General features: G+C 45.9%; 1 protein-coding gene across 1 annotated transcript in view; it reads right to left on the reverse strand.

Annotated features, from left to right (window-relative positions):
* The window catches only part of NT5E (5'-nucleotidase ecto), a 62,710-nt gene that overhangs the window by 17,035 nt on the left and 26,262 nt on the right, over positions 1–19,413 (reverse strand). The window contains exons 2-3 of the mRNA XM_055535567.1: positions 17,263–17,485; positions 11,816–12,004 (exon numbers count right to left, since the gene is read on the reverse strand). Of these exons, the coding sequence (XP_055391542.1) occupies positions 11,816–12,004; positions 17,263–17,485 (412 nt within the window). The remainder of the gene's footprint in view (positions 1–11,815; positions 12,005–17,262; positions 17,486–19,413) is intronic.

Consider the following 19,413-nt stretch of genomic DNA (forward strand, 5'->3'; position numbering starts at 1 on the left):
CTCTGTGTTGTACATGCTTCGATTTACTGCCCACATTCTTGCTCTTAGACATTCAGTGAGGTCTAAAGAGATGATGCATCTCTGAGTGGTACCCGAGTGGGCACAAACCCCCTGGAAGTCCAACCCAGGCTGTGTGCCTCTACCCAGTCGTAACTGGCTAGGGCAATTACAGGAGCTTGGCAGGGTGGGAACGGGCTCATACACTCACTCACTCAATAAACATCTCCAAGCTCCAACAAGTCCCGGTGTGCTGAACTCCACTGCCCTGTGGGGCCAGGCCTGAGGGCCTTGCCTCACCTTGTGAGGCAAAGGCCACCCAGTGTGACAGAGCAGGGGACGGAGTGACACTCCTACAGTCCGCCACCCTCTTCTCTTCACAGAAGATTAAGTCATGGCCGAGTATCCTTCCAGATACCAGCATTCTTTTTTTAAAAAAATTTTATTGGAGTATAGTTGCTTCCCTGATAGCTCAGTTGGTAAAGGATCCGCCTGCAATGCAGGAGACCCCAGTTTGATCCCTGGGTTGGGAAGATCCCCTGGAGAAGGGAAAGGCTACTCACTCCAGTATTCTGGCCTGGAGAACTCCATGGACTGTACAGTTCACGGGGTTGCAAAGAGTCAGACTACTGAGTGACTTTCACTTTCATAGTTGCTTTGCAATGTTGTGTTAATCTCTGCTGTACAGCAAAGAGAATCAGCCATATGTATACATACACCCCCTCTTTTTTTGGATTTCCTTTTCATTTAAGTCACCACAGAGCACTGAGTAGCATTCCCTGTGACAAGTAGGTTCTCATTAGTTATCTATTTTATACATAACAGTGTGTGTATGTCAATCCCAATCTCCCAGTTTATCCCAACCCCCTTTTCCCTCCTTGGGGTCCATGTGTTTGTTCTTAATGTCTATGTTTCTATTTCTGCTTTGCAAATAGGTTTCAGATATCAGAATTCTTTTCTTTTTTTTTTTTTTACAATATAGAACAGTGTTTTATATAAAAATTAAAAACAAATCCTAACAACACAGCTGTCCTCTGGTTCTATCACTGTGGCCTGTTAAAACACAGAGTTCAGACCCAGCAATCCCACCACTGGGCATATGCCCTGAGAAAACCACAATTCTAAGCGACACATGTACCCCAATGTTCATTGCAACACTATATACAATAGCCAGGACATGGAAGCAACCAAGATGTCCATCGACAGATGAATGGATAGAGAAGTTGTGGTACATTTATACAATGGAATATTACTCAGCTATAAAAATGAACGAATTTGAGTCAGTTGTAGTGAGGTGGATGAACCTAGAGTCTCTTATACAGAGTAAAGTAAGTCAAAAAAACAAGCACCATATATTAACACATATATATGGAATCTAGAAGTTTCCACAGAAGTACACAGAAGAACTATACAAAAAAGATCTTATGACCCAGATAACCATAATGGTGTGATGACTCACCTACAGCCAGACATCCTGGAATGTGAAGTCAAGTGGGACTTAGGAAGCATCACTACGAACAAAGCTAGTGGAGGTGATGGAATTCCAGTTGAGCTATTTCAAATCCTAAAAGATGATGCTGTGAAAGTGCTGCACTCACTATGATGGAAAATTTGGAAAACAGCAGTGGCCACAAGACTGTAAAAGGTCAGTTTTCACTCCAATCCCAAAGAAAGGCAATGCCAAAGACCGTTAGTACCACGCCATTGCACTCATCTCACATGCTAGCAAAGTAATGCTCAAAATGCTCCAAGCTCAAAACGCTCAATTCTCCAACGTTCAAAATTCTCCAATGTTGGCTTAAAACTCAACATTCAGAAAACTAAGATCATGGCATTCGGTCCCATCACTTCATGACAAATAGATGAAGAAACAGTGGAAACAGTGACAGACTTTATTTTTTTGGGCTCCAAAATCACTATAGATGGTGACTGCAGCCATGAAATTAAAAGACACTTGCTCCTTGGAAGAAAAGCTATGACCAACCTAGACAGAATATTAAAATACAGAGACATTACTTTGCCAAAAAAGGTCCGTCTAGTCAAAGCTATGGTTTTTCCAGAAGTCATGTATAGATGTGAGAGTTGGACCATAATGAAAGCTGAGCACCAAAGAACTGATGCTTTTGAACTGTGGTGTTGGAGAAGCCTCTTGAGAGCCACTTGGGCTGCAAGGAGATCCAATCAGTCCATCCTAAAGGAAATCAGTCCTGAATATTCATTTGTTGCTGAAGCTGAAACTCCAATACTCTGACCATCTGATGTGAAGAACTGACTCATTGGAAAAGACCCTGATGCTGGGAGGGATTGGGGGCAGGAGGAGAAGGGGATGACAGAGGATGAGATGGTTGGATGGCATCACTGACTCGATGGACATGAGTTTGAGGAGGGTCCAGGAGTCGGTGATGGACAGGGAAGCCTGGCATGCTGCAGTCCATGGGGTCGCAAAGAGTCAGACACAACTGAGTGACTGAACTGGCAACTGGGATGGAATCTAGAAAAATGATACTGATGAACCTGCTGCTGCTGCTGCTGCTGCTAAGTCGCTTCAGTCGTGTCCAACTCTGTGTGACCCCATAGACGGCAGCCCACCAGGCTCCCCTATCCCTGGGATTCTCTAGGCAAGAATACTGGAGTGGGTTGCCATTTCCTTCTCCAACGCATGAAAGTGAAAAGTCAAAGTGAAGTCACTCAGTCGTGTCTGACTCTTTGTGACCCCATGGACTGCAGCCTACCAGGCTCCTCCACCTATGGGATTTTCCAGGCAAGAGTACTGGAGTAGGGTGCCATTGCCTTCTCCAGCTGATGAACCTAGTAGAGAACAAACTTGTGGACACAATGGAGGAAGGTAAGGGTGGGACGAATAGAGAAAGTAGCATTGACATATATACACTATCATGTATAAAATAGTTAGTGGGAAGTTGCTAAATAACACATGGAGCCCAGCCTGGCCATTCTGTGATGATGCAGAGGGGTGGGAAGCTCAAGAGGGAAGGGATATATAAAATTATGACTGATTTGTGTTGTTGTATGGCAGAAACCAACATATGATTGTAAAACAATTTTCCACCACTTAAAAATATGAAAAAAAGACAAAAAATGCAGAGTCCAAAGGAATGGGACAGACAGAGAATGATTTGCATTATAACAGGCCTCTCTCTCTCTCTTTTTTTTTTTTTTTTTAAGAGAAAACTAGCATTTAGTTGGAGAGGGTGTTCCAGAGTGGTTGTGTACCCTGGGAAATGCTAGGTGTTTCTATTCAGTGAGGGTCTGAGCAGTTGATTTCCACAAAGCATGAGCTTCAGCCACACAGGTGAGCAGTGGAGCATGGGATGCACGATTCATATGAACTTATCTCCACTACTGATACTATGTGTAAAATAGATAACTAATGAGAACCTACTATACAGCAGAGGGAACTCTAGTTAATGCCCTGTGTTGACCCGGATGGGAAGGAAATCCAAAAGGGAGGGGATAGATGTATTCGTGTGGCTGATTCACTTTGCTGTACAGCAGAAACTAACACAACATTGTAAAGCAATTATACTCCAATACAAATTAATTTAAAAAGTGGGCTTATTTTAGAACCAGAGGACTTCTAGTGAGGAACCCAAAGTTCTGCTTTCATGGCATAACAGAGCATTTGGAAATGTCCTTACACATGAGCCGGCAAAACCAACAATCCTACGAGTTTCTAGGCCTGAGAGAAATTTGTAGACTGAGGACAAGAAATCTGAGAGATGCATAGCCCAGATGCTTGGGACATACTCCCAGTTTCTTATCGTTTTAAGGTAAGAAGATACATTTGGCCATTTGTGTATTTAGGTCAGGTTCTCAAATTGAGTCTATACAGCGCCTTAAAAAAAATTTAACAGCTATATTTATAAGAGTTCAAGTTGTAAAATAACCAGATCAGTCCCAAGATGGAGTCACTCATGCTAAGCTTTCCGTGAGTAAACCAGAACCACCTGTCTTCTGTGAGACTCTTCCAGAACAGGCAGACCCAGACCCCTCAGTCTGTGCCCACAGGCCCCACACACAGGCTCCAAGACTCCCTCTGTTCCACAGAAGGGAAGCTAATGTCAGCAAGGCCCAGGGCCAAAATCACTGAGAATGGTGACTGCAGCCATGAAATCAGAGGACATTTGCTTCTTGGCAGGAAAGCTATGACAAATCTAGACAGTGTGTTGAAAAGCAGAGACATTACTTTGCCAACAAAGGTCTGTAGAGTCAAGGCTGTGTTCTTCCCAGTGGTCACGTACAGTTGTGAGACCTGGACCTTAAAGAAGGCGGAGTGCCGAAGAATCGATGTCTTGGAGCTGTGGTACTGGAGAAGACTCCTGATAGTCCCTTGGACAGCAAGGAGATCAAACCAGTCAGTATTAAGGGAAGTCAACCCTGAATACTCATTGGAAGGACTGATGCTGAAGCTGAAACTTCAGTATTTTGGTCATCTGATGTGAACAGCTGACCCATTGGAAAAGTCCCTGATGCTGGGAAAAATTGAGGGCAGATGCAGAAGAGGGCATCAGAGGATGAGATGGCTGGATGGCATCACTGACGCAATGGACATAAACTTGGGCACACTTTGGGGAGATGGTGAGGGACAGGAAGGCATGGTGTGCTGCAGTCCATGGGGTCGAAAGAGTCAGACATGACTAGGCAACTGAAAACAACAACAACAACCTCCTTGTTACTCCTCCTTTGGTCTTTAAGACTCTCTGGCCTCCTACAGTCCTTCCAAGCGCCTTTTCTCTCTGCCAGATGGGATGCTGCTCCATCCATGAATTGCTGAATAAAAGCCTACTGATTAGTACATTGTAGAAAATTTTCTTTTAACAAACTTTAGGATTAATGGTTCCATTTTCAAAGCTTGAAAGAAAGTGAAAGTGAGGTCACTCATTTGTGTCCGACTCTTTGTGACCCCATTGACTGTAGTCTACCAGGCTTCTCCATCCATGGGATTTTCCAGGCAAGAATACTAGAGTGGGGTGCCATTTCCTTCTCCAGGAGATCTTCCTGGCCCAGGGATTGAACCCGGGTCTCCTGCATTGTAGGCAGACGCTTTACTGTCTGAGCCACCAGGGAAGTCTGTTGACTTGGGAAATGGGTGGCAGAATCCATTCTAGGGAGAAACCATTTTCCGTCTAGTGAATGCCTGTGAGAGGATGAGGGTCCAACAGGTTCCCCTAAAAGCTTAGAGAGGTTAAAAAAAATTTTTTTAGATCAACGTGAAATTAGCATGACAATATTTGGCAAATGGAGAAGAAAAAAAATTATTTGCAGTCCCACTGCCATCCCATGGCAATAACCAATATAATTTCTGTGAATTAAAAAAATTGTATGTATGGAGAGAATACACTTGTGGTTGCCAGTGGGGTGGGGTTGGGGAGGGATGGATTGAGAGTGTGGGATCAGCAGATGCAAACTCTCATACAGGATGGATGAACGACAAGGTGGTACTGTAGCCCACAGGGAGCTGTAGTCACCGTCCTGTGATCAATCACAACAGAACAGAATATGAAAAAGAATGTATATGTATGTATAACTGAATCACTTTGCTGTACAGCAGAAATTAATACAACATTGCAAATCCACTATCCTTCAATTAAAAAAATATACGTCTATGGATCTCTAAGAGAGGGAAATGGGTGGCAGAATCCATTCTAGGGAGAAACTATTTTCTGTCTAATGAACGCCTGTGAGAGGATTAGGGTCCAACAGGCTCCCCTAATGATGACTTGGGTCCCTGTTCCTCTCCTTTTCCCCATGGGGAGGTGAGGCAGACCTGCCTGGAAGGAGGGTCCCTGACAAAGATGGGGATGCCGCAGGGCAGGGGTGTATGCAGAGAGCTTATTTTTTTGCATAAAAATAGTGGGAGACATTTGAGTTTCAGGAGGTAGCCTTGGATAAAGGGTGTGGGGACAGGAGGAACAGCAGGAGAACTTGGAATGGGAGGTCGGTAAGGATGGGGAGGAGGGTGGGCTGGGGAACAAAGTCAGCCAGTGAGGCATGCCCTGAGGTGCTGGAGACTTGGAAGGCGAGCTGCACAGGGGTGGGTCCCCTGCAGGGCCTGGCAGACTTGAAAGGAAGCTGCCCTGTGTGGATGGAATTCACGGGGATCAAGAAGAAAGGTCACTTTTCCATATTTGGGTCTGTGCTTCACACATAAGAAGAATGGTTTGAAAGAGGTAAGAACAGAGGAGACACAAGAAAGAATTAGGACCAAGGGGATCAGGAAAAATACAGGCTCCCCAAGGAATGGTCAGATTTTGGGGGAAGAGGGTAAGAAGAGCTCCAGTGTTCCCTAAGTTTTGTAGGATAAAGAGTCTTTCCATTTATTAAAGGGAGGAGTGACCTTATAAATTTGTTTGGAGTTACAAGTGTCAAGGGGCTTCCCAGGTGGTGCCAGTGGTAAAGAACCTGCCTGCCAATGCAGGAGACATAAGAGATGCCGGTTCAATCCTTGGGCCAGGAAGATCCCCTGGAGGAGGTCATGGCAACCCACTCCAGTATTATTGCCTGGAAGATCCCATGGACAGAGAAGCCTGGAGGAATACAGTCCATGGGGTCGCAAAAGAGTTGGACAGGACTGAAACGCCTTGGCACATGTACACAAATGTCAAATTACTACAATCTGGGTAAGAAAATTCTGTATAGTTATAAAAAATTTCTTGTATCTTCCTCTTTTTCATTTAAAATGAAATTGTATACATTTTCCTATGTTACAGAATATTAGAGAATTGACATTTTTTTCTTGGAGCCACTATGTTCTGGGGTCCAGTTCTGTTACTATACAATCTTATTTAATCCCTACAACATTCTCTGAGGTAGTCAAATCATTGCAACCATTTTGTAAAATAAAAAACTGAAGCCTAGAGTAGTTAAGACATGTCCAAGGTTGGACAAGACTTTCCAGGAGGTGCCAGTGGTAAAGAACCTGCCTGCCAATGCAGGAGACTTAAGAGATGTGGGTTTGATCCCTGGGTTGGGAAGATCCCCTGGAGGAAGGCATGGCAACCCACTCTAGTATTCTTGCCTGAGAATCCCATGGACAGAAGAGCCTAGCAGGCTATGGTTCATAGGGTCACAAGGAGTCAGACACGCATGCACGCAAAGTTGGCCAGCCAGCAGTGACCAACCCCAGGAGGGAGACTGGATCCATCAGAGTGCAAAAGCCTTCTCCACAACCCCATGATGCTTGCCAGAGAAATCAGAGAATTGAAATCCATCTTCAAGACCATCAAGGGGAAATATCAGAACAACAGGAATGTAAAAGATTCTTCTCTCCTCCAGGGAGAGATTTGATTTGATTCCTCCAGGGAAGATATTTGACTCTGTGATAGGAGTAGGCTTTCGATTTCACAATATGTAATTGGCCATCAGCTTTCCTACAACTCAGCCTGCCAAATGACATGATCCTCTTCTATATTAATTTAATAGCTGTTCTTTTCACTTTTGGGGCTTGGCTCGTCCCGCTTCTCCTTGGAAAGCACTTCCATGAGATGCTACTAAAACCGATCAGTTGTTATGTGGCTGCAAAAATCATTAGCCAGAAGGCTCTGGTTTCATTCCGTGAAGGATGCTGGTGCTGAAATTAGAAGTTGACTGAGGGGTCCTGAGTAGTGACCCTCAGAAGGAGTGAGTCCCTGTGCCTGGTGGCCATCATCTCTGAAGCTACCGGCCACACCTCTGCCCTGTGGCTGGTTCTCCCAGTTCACTCAAACCCACACATCCTCAGTCCTACGGATGCCCAAAGGAAGTGGTTCTTTGTTGGAGAGTGTTTCCCTATCCTGTAGGTGTTCAGTTCAGTTCAGTTGCTCAGTCGTGTCCGACTCTCTGTGACCCCATGAATCGCAGCACGCCAGGCCTCCCTGTCCATCACCAACTCCCGGAGTTCACTCAGACTCACGTCCATTGAGTCAGTGATGCCATCCAGCCATCTCATCCTCTGTCATCCCCTTCTCCTCCTGTTCCCAATCCCTCCCAGCATCAGAGTCTTTTCCAATGAGTCAAGACTCCTTTTTTGTTCTAAAAGGCAAGATTATCTAAACTACAAGAGTGAAAATCAATGGCGAGATGAACAATGATTGCAAAGCACAACCAAATCTCTTGCCCTCTTTCACTTATTCTAATGAAGCAGGGATGGGTCCACCCCTGCACAGTGCATAGCTGGCTGCTGGCTGCAGTGGGAAGAACAAACACTAGCCTTCATGGTTCTGTTTATACTTAAAACTGTGAACTTCATTTATTTTGAGAACAAAATACTGTGTGCTTTAAAATCACTTATGTTCTCTTAAGTCAATGACACGGCTCGGATTTCATATTTAAGAAATGTGTGGTGAAATCCAGAAGCAACACAATTAGGTACTTAATGAAAAAAAAAAAACCTCCAAATAAAGAAATCTTGCTTAAAAAATGTGTGTGTGGGGGGGGGGGCGGGCGGGGTGGGGGGGGCTGTGCTATGTGGCATGTAGAATCTTAGTTCCCCAACCAGGGATTGAACCTGGGTCCCCTGCAGAGTCCTAACCACTGGACTGCAAGGGAATTCCAAAGAAATGTTACTTTTAAAGGAGCCACATCTGTTGGCATTCACTCAACAGTCCTGGCACCTGTCTTCCTGGAATCAGCTAGAGACCTGGTGGTGAGTCTGCAATGGGTGTTCCCAGGCTAAGGAAGAGAAGCGGTGCCTGCTGGGCTGGGAGGGGGGTGGAGGGTTCACCAGACAGAGGTTTCAGTGAGGCTGCAGGCAGCTTGCTGAAGAATAAGGTGAGAGAGCCTTAGGGGAAGGAGGGAGTGGGGTTGTGGGGATGCGAAATTCAGGATGATGACTAAGTCTCAGGCTGCGACTCCAGAAGTGAAGTTGCTGAAAAAGCGGTGACAGTCACAAGTTGATAGGATCAAGAAACTCGGAACAGAAGGGATTGTAGACTTGAAACTTTATCTCTGACAGAGGGAGAAACGCATGCCTACACTCACCACAGCCACAGCTAACCAGACAGACTTGCATGATCCAAACTAGTTAAAATAGTGGGAGGCAAACAGAGCAACAGCATCTTAGGAGCCTGTCTGCTTTCAAGGGTCACACACGGAGGAGTCCTCTGTCACACCTGCCACATCTTTCAGTCTGAACGCACTTTACTTCTTTTCTTCTCTCAAGGCAAATGCACAGACCAGCTCATAACTCTAGGGTTTAATTCCTTTAGAGAAGACATCTGCGTTCTAGCCCTCGTCCTTGTAGCCCTGACATTTTGCAAAGCTGGTCAGGAAAGTTCTCTCGTCTTCATCCTGACCTAAGAACGGTGAGGCAATACCAGGGTGGCCTGGCCTGCACGTGCGTGGCGGCTGTCATCCAAAGCAGCTGCAGTCGTGTTCAGTATTCGGAGGGAAACTGTTCATGCACTGTGGGCCATTTTGGCCTGCCTCATTTAAAGCTGAGTTTTGAAAAATATGGACAAGACAAACCTCTTTAGGAAGTGGTTACAGCATTTAAAAGAATTAAACAACAGAGCATAAAATATCAGGTACAATCTAGACGCTTTGTGAAACTGTTTTTGGTGAGTGTGTGAGTGTGTGAGTGTGTGTGTTGGCTCTTGTGTTGCTGAAACGGTTCTCAGGAGACAATCACAAATGATGCACTGCTGTGGTTGTTGTTGTTTAGTTGCTCAGTCGTGTCTGACTCCTTGTGACCCCGTGGACTGCAGCCCGCCAGGCTCCTCTGGCCATGGGATTCTCCAGGCAAGAATCCTGGAGTGGGTTGCCATTTCCCTCTCCAGGAAATGATGCATTATTTTAACCCTAATTTGATTAATCAAGCATATCTAACTTTATGCTAATTCTTTTGTCTTTTTCTTGGCTTGTTGGATTTGAGTTCCTGTCAATTGAACCCAGGCCCTTAGTAGTGAAAAGTGCAGAGTTCTAACCACTGGATCGCTAGGGAATTCCCAACTTTATGCTAATTCTCAAGGCAATGTAGTGAAGGGCTGTGTTTTGTTGTTGTTGTTGTTTTGTTTTCTGTTTGCTTTTTAAGGTTGGGAAAATGTATTTAAAGAAGCAAACATATCTCATTTCCTATCGTGTCCTAGAATTCACTCTAATTGTTAAGTTCATTCCTCACAATGATGAGTGTCCAAATTGAACATTTTCATGAGAATAATTTAATCTTGGTGAGCAATCATGAAATGTGAGATAAAATACTAACTCTACAGGTAGTTTTTTCTCAAGACTGTAATTATCTACTTCAAGGTTTGTGGATAAATAGTGTAATTTTTATCTGCAAATCTTTCTTTCAACCAGTCATTCATCATTTATCATCTCCTTAGCAGAAGACACATTCTCTTTTGCAGGATCTCATTGGCTGGAACCAAAGTGACAGGAACAAAACAACAGGCCGCAGAATTAATGGGAGGTGGGGCACAGCCATTCAGCCTTTTCAGGCCCAGCAGGGCTCATTGACTGATGGTCGTGTACCAAGGCTGTGGATGGTGGCTGGGCCTTCAGAGGGTCTAAGGCAAGTCAGAGGGAGTGTGGCAATGCCTTCAACATCTGAGAGGCGGCATCGGATTCCTTTAATTCTTCTTGCCCATTTTGGCCATAGCTCATTGAAAACTCAGCATTCAAAATATAGCCTAGCTATAATATGAAGAAATTAATTAAGTGGGTGGTAATTGGCACTTAAAAAGTGAAAAAGTAGACGTTTTTCCCTGGAGTTCCAGTGGTTAAGAACTCGCCTGCCAATGCAGGGGACAGGGGTTCAATCCCTGGTCCAGGAAGATCCCACATGCCCCAGAGCAACTAAATGCTCATGTCGAAACTACTGAATCCACACACTCTAGAGCCTGCGCTTCACAAGAGAAGCCACCACAATGAGAAGCCTGAGCACTGCAAGTAGACAGTAGCCCCTGCTCGCTGCCGCAACTAGAGAAAGCCCTCTCGCAGCAGTGAAGACCAGCACAGCCAAAGAATTAAAAAAAAAGTGAAACAGAACAGAAAATATCAGGGTGCACCCCGAGTGCCTTGGGAAATATTTCATTCAGTGTGCGTGTGTGTGTGTGTGTGAGCATGCTTTGGGTCCTCGTGAACAACACCCTTCTTACTATGGATCACAGTCAAACGACTTTGAAGCCACTGCTCTACCAGATGCAGGGGTGGGATGCACCTAGTTCTTCCTGTGTGTCCTCAGGCGCTGATGCTGCCTCAGAGGGAAGCTAAGAAAAGACCAGGAGGGTGTCTTATTCCAGAGCTGGGACAGGACTGAAGTGAGAGCCTAGGGCTCTAGGCCCTGTTCGGAGGCACTTCACCACCATCCACTCACACACACATGAAGCCACAGCAATGCTTTATAACTGACCCTCATCCTAGCAATGAGGGAGGTCAGGCCGACAGGAGCCCACCACTTGTCAGTAATCTAGACCGTCCACACCAGAGTCTTAACCTCCACCCAGTGTTGCCCGATGACCTGCTCCAGTGGGGGTTTTCTTGGTGTTGGCATCCTCAGTCTAGCCAACTCCCCCATCTTGAATTACTTAAGTGGCTCTCAGATGCTTGATGGCAAAGTCACCTGCGCTAAGAAGGCTGGCATCTCTGTCAGCATCTGCACCGTCTTCATCACACTCATACTTTGTCTGCAACCTGCCTGCAGTCATTCCCACCCAATGTGGTAAATCAACTGTATTTCAATACAAAAATTTTTTAAAAGTCTCTTTGAGTAAGATTTACACATTATCACTTGGTGTGTATCACTTATATACATTATTACACATATTAATACATATTATACTTTATATCAACATATATTATCTAACCCTTCCGGGACCATTACCTGTGTACAGAAATGTGTTGGAATGTCCTCCCACCACCACATCCACACCCTTCACTTTCTGAGCAATGAGTTTATCCACTTCAAAACCAGAGTGTCCCAGTGCAATAATTTTGTTCACATTTAGAGTTTTTAACTTATCTACTTCCGGTTGCAGTGCAGTGATTTCATCTTCGAATACTAAATTCGTTCCTAAGGAAGAAAAGAAAATGGACATTTACTCAACAATTGCTTTTTTAAAAATCATATTGCTTATTATATAAGCATATCAAGTAAAAACATCTTACTACCTAAAGTTCTTAATTTTTAAGGCCAAAACTTATTTATAAATTCAGTGTAATATCTCTACAAAGCCAATAAAAATTCACATCAATATTCTCAGTTACATTCCCTTAAGTTGCACTGGGGCTTCCCTGGTGACTCAGATGATAAAGAATCTGCCTGCAATGCGAGAGATCTGGGTTCAGTCCCTGAGTTGGGAAGATCCCTTGGAGAAGGAAATGGCAACCCACTCCAGTGTTCTTGCCTGGAAAATTCCAGGGACAGAGGAGCCTGGCAGGCTACAGTCTATGGGGTCACGAAGAGTCAGACAGGACTGAGAGTCTAAGACACACACACACAAGTTTTCCTATTGGCTTAAGGCTGCGGAAGATACTATGTTGCTCGAGTTCAGTCTCAAACTGTGAGCAGGGTTCAGATTTGTGATCTCTATTTCTTTAATCTATTTGTATTTTTATTCAGACTTCCATTAGGTCAACACAAGGCACGCCTGAGCACATAAACATGTTGGACTGCATACATGCCCAGTCATTATGCTATATACCTTAGTGCTGGATGCCAATCATATCTCAATAAAACTTAAAAAAAAGATTAGCTACTGTATGGCTTTGTTTGCAAGTTCAGCACAATCAGTCTTCAAACTCGAAACTCTTGTCAGCGACTAGTCCTTGAATTGATGCCACTGACAACGCTGTCTTGTCCACTGGATAAGGTCAGTGTTAGAGCATCGCTGAGCGCTGATTAGATTGCGTTCTAATCAGCCGAGGACTGCTGGCCCTGGGAGCCTTGCATCTCTCCCAGGAGGCTCACCCCCCACACAGTGGGAGCTGAAGCTTGCCTGCTAGTGCGGCTGGCGAGTGTGGGTGTGACCGCACAGCTGGGCGCTGTGTGCTGCAGGCTCGCACTACCCGGTGTGGTAAGCCCACCAGGCTCTCCCTTTGTCCCTGTCCTGCAGTCAAATCGCTGCATGGCTGGAGGGCTTACAGCTCTGACTGGCACAGACAGGACTACAAACACAGATACGCTGCCCTGAAGTCACAGCCAGCCAGCTGTGACTCCAGACCTTCCAGAGGATCTGGAACCAACCCTAAAACAAAAATGCCAAAAGATGAATCAGTCTCCTAACAACTTTTCAAAACCCAGGAGTCTGTTATGCCCAGTTTGAAAAGTATTCATCTATGGAGCTATGAGACGGTTAAACATATCACTTCTGATGCTGTGGTGTTTGGGGGTCTCTGTGTGTTCCAGGAGGGAACTCTGGAGTCCCTCGAATCAGTTAAGATGATTCGTGCCAAAGAGCATGGAAAATAAGCAGCAAGGCTGATGGTAAAGCTGGTGGTACCCCAGACCGACAGCCTGAAAACAAGTGGTTCACAGATGTGGATGGGATCTGCGGTGCTGCCGGTAGCTCACAGGGCAACATTTAAAGATCAAGAGTTATAACAGCTTGGCCATCACTGTCTGCAATGAGGCCATTAAGAAACATCTGATTATTCTTGCCAGTCACCCCAAGACGCTCAAGGCTCCCAGGTCACCCTCAGTGCTGTGTCAACACTGATCCTCTCACTGATCTCCCCTTAAAACAATGAGGTGCACCCTCCCCATTCCACACTTCGGCTTAATTTCTCTCTGTGGCATTCACCACCTTCTGGTGCACCAAACATTTTCCTCATCTATTTCTTTTCCCACTAAATGGGACGATCCAGTGGGCAGGGCTTTTTGGGGTCAGTATCTCTGGTGCCAAGAACACTGCCAGGAACAGAGGTAGGCCCCCAGAGGGAATGAATGAATGAGTAACTGAATGGATGTTTGCTGAGACTTATGCTTCATCCTCTGCTTCAGTGTGGTGGGCAGGAAAGAACAGAAAGTCGAGAGAAAGGCCTCTGAGAACAAAGAAATGTATTCTCCTAGCACATCAGAAACCTCACATGATTGGTCATCCCACATACAGAAGGCACGGGATTTATTTCAGGATAATATGAAGGGAAAAGTGCAAGTGTTAGTCGCTCAGCCATGTCCGACTCTTTGCAACCCCATGGACTTTAGCCCATCAGGCTCTTCTGTCCATGGGATTCTCCAGGAAAGAATACTGGAGTGGGTTGCTAAGCCCTCCTCCAGGGATCTTCCCAACCCAGAGACTGAACCTGCATCTCCTGCATTGCAGGTGGATTCTTTACCATCTGAGCCACCAGGGAGTGAGAGGAATTTCATTATCTAAATAAAATAAATGAAATGTGCTAGAAATACAAATTATGCCTGTGGGCACCCAGGCCACCAGGACTGAAGGATTGAGGCTGGATATTTGGGGCCAGGCTGCTGAGCCTGTGGTCTTGGGAGAAGCAAGCGTCCCCTGAGACACTGCTGCACCCCTGCCCAGCTCCTGCACTGGTCCCTACATGATGCAGCCCCTCTCTCCTGGGAGATGCTGGAAAGAGTGTGGTCCTTTCAGCTCTCTTTTGTAATCTGGTAAGGTGCCGTCAGAGTCCCAGCAAGGCTGGTCCCCGCCCCGTCTCTCCACCATCCCCCTCTTCTATCTTTTTATTGGTGACTATTTTTAAGAACAATTTTTAAAGTCTTTATTGAATTTGTTACAATATTGCATCTGTTTTGTGCTATGTGCTTAATCGCCCACTTGTGTCCAACTCTTTGTGACCCCGTAGACTGTAGCCCACCAGGCTCCTATGTCCATGGGATTCTCCAGGCAAGAATACTGGACTGGGTTGCCATTTCCTTCTCAGGGGATCTTCCCAACGCAGGAATTGAACCCAGGTCCCCCACGTTGCAGTTGGATTCTTTACTGTCTGAACCACCAGGGGTGTCTGTTTTACATTTTGGTTTTTTGGCCATGAGGCACATGTGATGTTAGTTCCTCAACCAGGGATGAAACCCATACCTTCTGCATGGGAAAGTGAACCACTGGACCATTAGGGAAGTCTCCTTTTTGCTGACTATGAAAGAAGGGACTAATGTTTTTCTCCAAATCATGCTGAACTCCTCAGCCCAACAATCCAGTCCTCACCCCACTTTCCAGCTTTCTCTTAGAATCCATGTTCCAGGAAACTAAACACCTACTACTTTGGGATTGTGGCCCCACACCTGCCTGCTCTCGTGTGTTCATTTCACAGCTTTCACTGGGAAGCCCCTCGTGCTGGCACCAAGCAGGTCCCTGCCCTTGGCAGCGTGGGTCTCAGAAGATGACTCTGACCTCGCTTCTGGAATGCCCTTTGCCCCAGGATTCTTCACACACCTTAGAGGGGGCCAAGGAAGGTCTTCATCGTGTCTACCTGACCCCCGAGCTGGCCATCCTGCCCTTCACTCACCAGACCCTCCTCCCTCCCTCCCTGACTTTGTTTATGACATTTAATTAGATTCTACCTTTAATGAACTCAAATCCCCCTGGAAGGAACAGACATCATGGAGACACATAACTATTCTGTTATTTAACATGTCCACATCTTTAGTCAGAGATCCTGAGCTGGCCCCTCTAATAGGTTCCAGATGTTCACTGAGAGCAGACTAGCTCTGTCCTCGGGTTGCTCCCAAGGAAGCCCAGAGTGAGGACAAATGTGATCAGGGGAGGCATTTTCGGAGGGTGCTGGGGACCCACAGCAGGAGCGTCTCACTAGAGGGCGACCTGCAGCAACTGGGCCTCAGGACTCCAGGCCAACCCACGTCAGTGATTGGTTCACTCTATAATCACCACCCTCGCCTCTGGGCAGGAAAGCCCCTGGGGGCCCAGACAGAAGGTGCCCTGAGCCTGGGAAGGGCTGATCACCTTGCTGTAAGCAGCGGGACGGAAGGGCCGGAGCCATGCTGGTGGTGGAGAGAAGCCCGAGACTGTACTCTGGGTACCTCCAGTGGGGCCACATCCTTGTTAGTCAGAAGAGCACTCGTACAGCTCTTCAAAAGCCAGTAATTCATGAGGTCCACGGGTGCCTGCTGTGGCGTTTTCACAATGATTTCAGCCACAGCCATGGACCACGTGCAAAGGCTTGGGGGAGAGATGTCACCTGGTGCCTAGGGTGCCTGACGAACCCTAGGTCCCCAGCAGTGCAGAGCAGCCCAGCCCTGCTTCCGAGCTCACACCACTCAGGGTCAAGTGCATTGACTTTCGTGTTGTTTCTGATGGCCTGCAACTACTTTAACAGCAACAGGAAACACATGACATTTCTGTCATTTTCTAAGATTTCCTTTATCAGTTTGTTCTTGCCAAAAACCCTTGTTTCCTTTTTTTCTTCAAATATGGAAAGAAAATTGACTTGGATAATTTAGAAAAATCTTCCCAGGTGACACATTGGTAAAGAATTTGCCTGCCAATGCAGGAGGCGCAAAGAGATGTGGGTTTGATCCCTGGGTGGGGAAGATCTCCTGGAGAAGGAAATGACAACCCACTCCAGTATTCTTGCCTGGAAAATCCCACAGACAGAGGAGGTTGGTGGACTATAGTCCATGGGTCTGCAAACAGTCTGACATGACTGAGTGACTCACTTGCAATTTAGGAAAAATGTTTTTTTGTTTTCACTGCCAAACCATCCCTGTAAAAGTGGCTCAAAAATGGTTTTCTGAATGGTCTTAGGGTTATACAGATATATGTGTGTGTATATATGGCTATAGCAGATATACATATATATCTGTTGTATGATACACACACACACACACACACACGACCATTCAAAAAAATATATATATATATAAATATTTCCCAGAAAGCCAGATACAACAAAGCCATTAAAACAAGAGATAATGAAAAAGGGAGCTAACTAGACATAGAATAATCATACTAGAAAAAAGGAAATTGAGGTAAAACCCTGGCTCTGGGCTCCCTGGTTCCACAGAAAAAAGGGCATGAGTTATGTGACTCTCATTTTCCAATAAATGACTCCTTCTGACATCAGCACTGGATATAAATGGCCCTCTCATCCAAATTCTGAATATGCTGAATTAAGCAATGTTACTGTTGATGTCAACATTTCACTGAGCAGGAGAGCAAGGGTCTTTAAGAAGTTACTTAGGGCAACTGGAAACCACTAGATTGGTATTTCAATGACATCCACATGTGTCCAACACCACACACTGTTCCTACTTTGACCAACCATCCAGAAAAATAATGCCACACTCTGATTTAGTGCCACCTATTTTCAAGCAATGAGTGCTGTAAAAGAAGAAAATACCTGGATTTGAGAGGAAAGGGGTTTCCTTTGAAGTGTATCCAACAATCCCCACAACTTCATCACCAACAGTAAGAATTTTATATGGTGAATAAAGTCCTGAAATTTTAGACGCTAGAGGCCCCTTGGCTTTAATGTTTGCGCTCAGAATTGGAAAATTGACCTCTTTGAGTAGTGGATCAATCAGGCCTTCCACACCATTATCAAATTCATGATTTCCCAGTGCCTGGTGGAAAGGGAAAAGAGAAAAAGAATTAGGTACTCTGAAATTGCCAGTAAAAACATACTTCAGAGAATATTACCTTGGGGAATTCCCTACTGGTTCACTGGTTAGGACTCCATGCTTTCACTGTGGATGACATGGGTTCAATTCCTGGTTAGGGATCTAAGATCCCACAAAGCATATGGCACAGCCGAAAAAAAAACAAAAAAAAAAGACCTTAACACAGAGTTCCGAAAACTGGAGAAGCTCTAGGAAGCTGACTATATGACTGATGTCCTCCTCAGGCTCAGAGATTTTACTCCGGAGCCCTGGGGTCAGGCCCAGGGGCAGTCAGATCACCAGGCAGATTTCCGAACCCCAGGCCCTGTATCACCTGCTGAGGTGACGTCAATGTGTGTGGAAGGCACTCGCAGACAGGTCAGTGTCCTCCACCTCCAGGTCTGGGGCAGGTTGAGAGTCTGCATTTACCAGGCTCTGTCCAGCCCCTTCTCTCATAAGCCCATATCTCAATTCACCAAACCAATCATTCCATTCCCATATGCTGGGGACAACTGTTAGAATCAATAGGACTTTAGCAAAAGGGGCTGGGGTCGTGTGATGAACAGACACTTGAGGCGTCCCCTCCCCAACGCAGCTCCCATCTCCTGGGTCATGACACCCTTATGTTCCCATAACTGTTTCTTCCCTAGTACTCTGTGGTCCTGTTCTTCTGGGAAGGCAAGGATCCCCAAAGGCAAGCAGGAGATTGCACTTTGATAGCAGAGCATTGGTTTCTGCTTCCTGTCAGTTCTGGGTCACCCTGGGTTTCACTCTCAGCAGCTTCACATCCAAGGATGAGTAGGATGAAACCACCGCAGGCCTTTGGGGCTCTGGATGGGCTCCAAGCCACGGCTCTGGGAGGAGCTGGCATGGTTTAACACAAGACACCCTACTCCCAACTTATTCCCCAGCTCCCTTTCCTCACTGCTTGGGGAGTAGCTGCTGAGCCAGAGCTATCACCCTGACGTCTGGTATCTTTCCCCAGGGTGATGCTGACAAAAGAGGACTGGCTGGCCACCTCTCCAAAGCCTTCCACTCCTTCTCTATGCATCTCCTGGAAAAAACTCACCCACTGCAGCCACCCACTCATGGGCTCTGGCTGCCAAGGCTGATTTGCTATCTTAGTACTTAACTCAGTGAGTCTCAAACTTTCTATACAGCACACTTGATTTTGCTTCACTTTGAGGGTCATCTGGGAACAGGCTTAGAAGTGCTGACTGGTGACCCCTCCATCTACATGAACACCCCCATTCCCATGTTCTCTGACTGTCCCCATCCTCCTCCTTCCTACCCATTCCACAGTGTAGCAGCTTGTTCTGCACATCCGTGGGGTCCTCCCCACAAGAAGTGCCCCTGAGTCACTGGGACCTTCACCTCCAGCCTTCACCCCGCTCAGCACTGGAGCCCCTCGCCTGCCTGGCAGGTGACCCTCACCAGTACCCATGCTCAAAGGCCTGTGTGCATCACGTCCTCATCTGCACGTGTTTCCACAAAGAAAGCAGCACAGTGTCTTCATGTTCCCATGTACCTGTCTTCCTGATTAAACTCAGAATTTATGAACTTGCCTTTTATCCCATCTCTGAATATCTGCTCATTTTGACTTCTTCCTCTTGCCTAAGTGCTTCCCTCTTAAAGGCTGACCTACTTAAAGGTTCTCCCAGTCTTGGGTAATTGTCTTTTTCTCTTGTATTCTTAGAACATCATGGTTTTTTCCTATGGTGAAATAAGTCTGCCTTATGAGGTTACAATAACTCATAATAATCTTGCTTAACTGTACAGGTTTTTTTTAATGAATGTCTCCATAGCTCTTCATGAAAGATTGTCAATGCGTCAGCTGCTTGCACTTTACCATTATACTGCTAGCACTCAGCAACAGCTGAACTTACACTTTT

The sequence above is a fragment of the Bubalus kerabau genome, chromosome 9 (genome assembly GCF_029407905.1).
Source record: "Bubalus kerabau isolate K-KA32 ecotype Philippines breed swamp buffalo chromosome 9, PCC_UOA_SB_1v2, whole genome shotgun sequence".
Taxonomy (NCBI): Eukaryota; Metazoa; Chordata; class Mammalia; order Artiodactyla; family Bovidae; genus Bubalus; species Bubalus kerabau.